Genomic DNA, 3,835 nt, shown 5'->3' with positions numbered 1-3,835 from the left:
CGGGCCCAGTACGATCAATAATTCGATCCAGTTATTTGATTAACGCGTCCGGTCGGTTTAGCCGACCGTTGGAGATATCCTACCGTACATTTTTCATTTCTAATATTTTTTTAAGAGTTAACTCTTCCCAAACTATATATGCAAGTGGGAGGAAAAATTTAAAAAAAAAAAATACTTTGACACACATAAATTTTTTACATTCATTTGACACTATTTTTTCTTACATTTTACTCTTTTTTTTCAAAAAACTATAAAAATTCACTATTTTAAAACTATTTTACGCTTGTTAGGTGTGTCAAATGAATGTCAATGTGTGTCATACTACCCTTACTCAAATTAAAATAAAAAGTTAACCATGTGGGACATAGTTAACATATAATCTTATCCACTAATTAGGTGATTATTGGTCAATCTTGATCATTCATACAAAAATAGGCATTTTAAAATTAAATCTTAAATAAATTTCAAAACTCACAAATTAATTTTTGTTCAATTTATTGGGGATACCCTAATTAAAAAAAGTACTGTAACTTCTTTTTTTTTTATTTTTATGAATCTACACCCTAAAAATTTTAAAAGACTAGATTTCGAATTACCAAAAAATCAAATGGCGAGACTCTAAATTTCTTTAAATATTATTTTTTACCTTGAAGACTTTGAGTCTTTGAATAATATCTTCTCTACGCAACCTTTAAAAAAATTAGATAATTAACTTTTGATTACATGACAAGTCTCTTTTGTTTTTTCCTCGATTCTTCCTCTTAAGGACTTAACATAATAATGATTAAACAAATAAGTGGATTATGGGATACTTCCACCTTCTGAAATTTGAGCTTTTGTCTTTTGCGTGTTAACCAGGATTATTTAAGAACAATAAAAATCAAAGATTGTATTTACTAAAAAATAAAAAAAGAATGTAATTTGTGGAGACTTTGAAAATCAAGTCATCAATAAATATATTTTCTAGCTGCAAGTTGTTGTATATTAAATCCTCATAAGTTCTGGATTTATGTGGTGATTCATGTTTTTTAACTGGTATTGTTGCCATAAGGAGAAAGATCCATAATGTGCATAATTGCAAATATTAGCCATTGATCAAACTAAGTCATTATACATTTGATTCTTGTTGTTCTTCCAATAACTTTGGTGCTATAATCATGGAGACCAACGCATCTTCTGACAACATCAGCTCAAACAAGTACATGGTACCTGAAAAACAACCTTACCGAACCTGGTACCACTTTCAGCCCCCACAAAATTGGATGAATGGTACTATCCTTAGCACTTTTTTAACTTGTTCATCAACTTCTAGCACAAATGCTTCTGTTCTAAATCACTGCTTTTCTGTCATCTGCATATTTTGCTGATGAAAATTGAAAGTGGTTGCCTTCATCATGCAGATCCAAATGGTATGTCTGTGAACTTCTCTCCAATGTCAAATTGAAATTTATCTCTTGTCCTTGTTAACCCATTAGAAATTACTGAGGTTCCATCTAATTTTTACTTATGATATGCAGTCAAAATTATAAATTTACTAGTGTTAATGCAGTTAATATATTTTCTTCTTTAAGACTGGTGTTAATGCACTACTATTTCATCTACTTGTCAACTCTTGATTCAATAGAACACATGAAATGATGATCTTATGATAAGTGTTGATTTGATTGTCACAGGACCAATGTACTACAAAGGAGTTTACCACTTTTTCTATCAATTCAACCCTTATGCACCAACATTTGGGAGGTATATGGTATGGGGTCATTCTGTGTCCTATGATCTCATCAATTGGATTCATCTAAATCATGCTCTTGAACCAAGTGAGTCCTATGACATCAATGGCTGCTATTCTGGCTCAATCACAACCCTCCCTGGGGAAAAACCTATCATTATGTATACAGGGAGTGATTCTAACAAACATCAAGTTCAGAATTTGGCTGTACCAAAGAATCTATCAGACCCCTTCTTAAGGGAATGGGAGAAACACCCTCAAAACCCTATCTTGCTTCCACCCAGTGGAGTTGAAGTGGATGGTTTCAGAGATCCTACAACTGCTTGGCAAGGAAGTGATGGGAAGTGGAGAGTGATCATTGGTGCCAAAAATGGTGATGAAGGGAAGGCTCTTCTCTATTATAGTGAGGATTTTGTTCATTGGAAACTGTTTCCTAATCCTATGTATGCATCAGAAAACACTGGAATGTTTGAGTGTCCAGATTTCTTTCCAGTGTACATCAGTGGCACAAAGAATGGGGTGGATACATCTGTCCACAACAGCAGTGTTAAGCATGTCTTGAAAACCAGCTATCAGAACAAACAACTAGAATACTATTTTCTAGGTGACTATTTCCTTGATCAGGAAAAGTTTGTTGCTGATGCTGATTTGGGAGGACCAAATCTGAACTTAATATTGGACCATGGAATGTTTTATGCTTCCAAGTCATTTTTTGACTATGCAAAAAGCAGAAGGATATTGTGGGGATGGTCAAAGGAGTGTGACACCACACAAGATGATTATGAGAAAGGATGGGCTGGTCTACAGGTATTTATTTTAGCTTCATGTTGATTCTGGTTATCAATTATTTTAGGACAATGTTCTTATCAAGTGATCTCAATATTTTAGAGTATTCCAAGGCAAGTTTGGCTTGATGAAAGTGGAAACCGGTTAATGCAATGGCCAATTGAAGAGGTAGAAAAGCTACGTGAAAAACAAATTAGCATAAAGGGAGAGAAACTTGTTGGTGGATCAACTCTTGAAGTCTCAGGTATCACTGCATCACAGGTAAGTAAAGTTTTGCTGTTTTTTATTTTGAAACCATGTTCAACATCAATGATGATTTTTAGAAGTTTATAATTCAAGGCCGATGTAGAAGTGTTGTTTGAGCTTCCAGAAGTAGAGAATGCAGAGTTTCTTGATGAAAGTGAAGTTGATCCTCACTTACTGTGTAGTGAAGAATATGTATCAAGAAGTGGCATAATAGGGCCATTTGGTTTGTTTGCTTTAGCATCTGAGGATCAAACAGAGCACACTGCAATCTTCTTCAGAATATATAAAACCTCCAATAGATATGTATGTTTCATGTGCAGTGATCAAAGCAGGTAATTTCTGACATAATTATCTGAGTTTTAATCTGGGAATTATGCTGCTTATATTATACTTTGGATTAAGAATAAATCTCAGTGTGATTTATGGTTGAGACTTGAGATTTTGAGAGTTGTGTACACTTGACAGGTCTTCATTGCGGGAGAATCTTGATAAATCCTCATATGGAACTATATTTGACATAGACCCTAATCAAAAAACAATTTCTCTCAGAAGTTTGGTATGTTTATTGCTACTCATAAATATTACCCTTTTCGTTTCATCAAGTGTTTGCCAATTTGAAATATATATATTCATATATATAATGCAGATTGATCGCTCCATTATTGAGAGTTTTGGGGAGAAAGGGAAAATTTGTATTACGAGTAGAGTTTATCCCTCGTTGGCTATTGACAAAGATGTTCATCTTTTTGCTTTCAACAATGGAAGACAGAGTGTGGTGATTTCAGAACTGAATGCTTGGAGCATGAAGCATGCAGAATTTGACCAAGACCAAAGCATAAAATAGAAACAGTAACAAACAAGGGTTTGGATAATCGATACAACATTTTATTTTATCTAGTTATTTCATATTGTATGTTTTCCCTATTGAAACCAGAATCAATTTTCTGAAAAAAAAAAATTGATGTTTTGAATTGGTACAAACGCTATTTCCATCATATGATGTGCATTTATCATATTGTATATCATCCGAAGGTAAATTTAAACATAAATTACAAAAATTATAAACATAATAAG

General features: G+C 33.2%; 1 protein-coding gene across 1 annotated transcript; it reads left to right on the top strand.

Moving 5' to 3' along the window:
• Nucleotides 1-1,261: 1,261 nt before the first annotated feature.
• On the top strand, nucleotides 1,262-3,605 carry LOC106763740 (beta-fructofuranosidase, insoluble isoenzyme CWINV6-like). Its single transcript, XM_022781726.1, has 7 exons — nucleotides 1,262-1,269; nucleotides 1,381-1,409; nucleotides 1,674-2,536; nucleotides 2,618-2,776; nucleotides 2,855-3,093; nucleotides 3,227-3,317; nucleotides 3,408-3,605. Exons 3-7 carry the CDS (start codon nucleotides 1,679-1,681, stop codon nucleotides 3,603-3,605), a joined length of 1,545 nt encoding a protein of 514 aa, XP_022637447.1. The 5' UTR covers nucleotides 1,262-1,269; nucleotides 1,381-1,409; nucleotides 1,674-1,678.
• Nucleotides 3,606-3,835: the final 230 nt, after the last annotated feature.

Source organism: Vigna radiata, chromosome 6 (genome assembly GCF_000741045.1).
Source record: "Vigna radiata var. radiata cultivar VC1973A chromosome 6, Vradiata_ver6, whole genome shotgun sequence".
Lineage (NCBI taxonomy): Eukaryota > Viridiplantae > Streptophyta > Magnoliopsida > Fabales > Fabaceae > Vigna > Vigna radiata.
The sequence above is the reverse complement of the archived record's forward strand: the minus strand, read 5'-3'. Positions and strand labels throughout refer to the sequence as shown.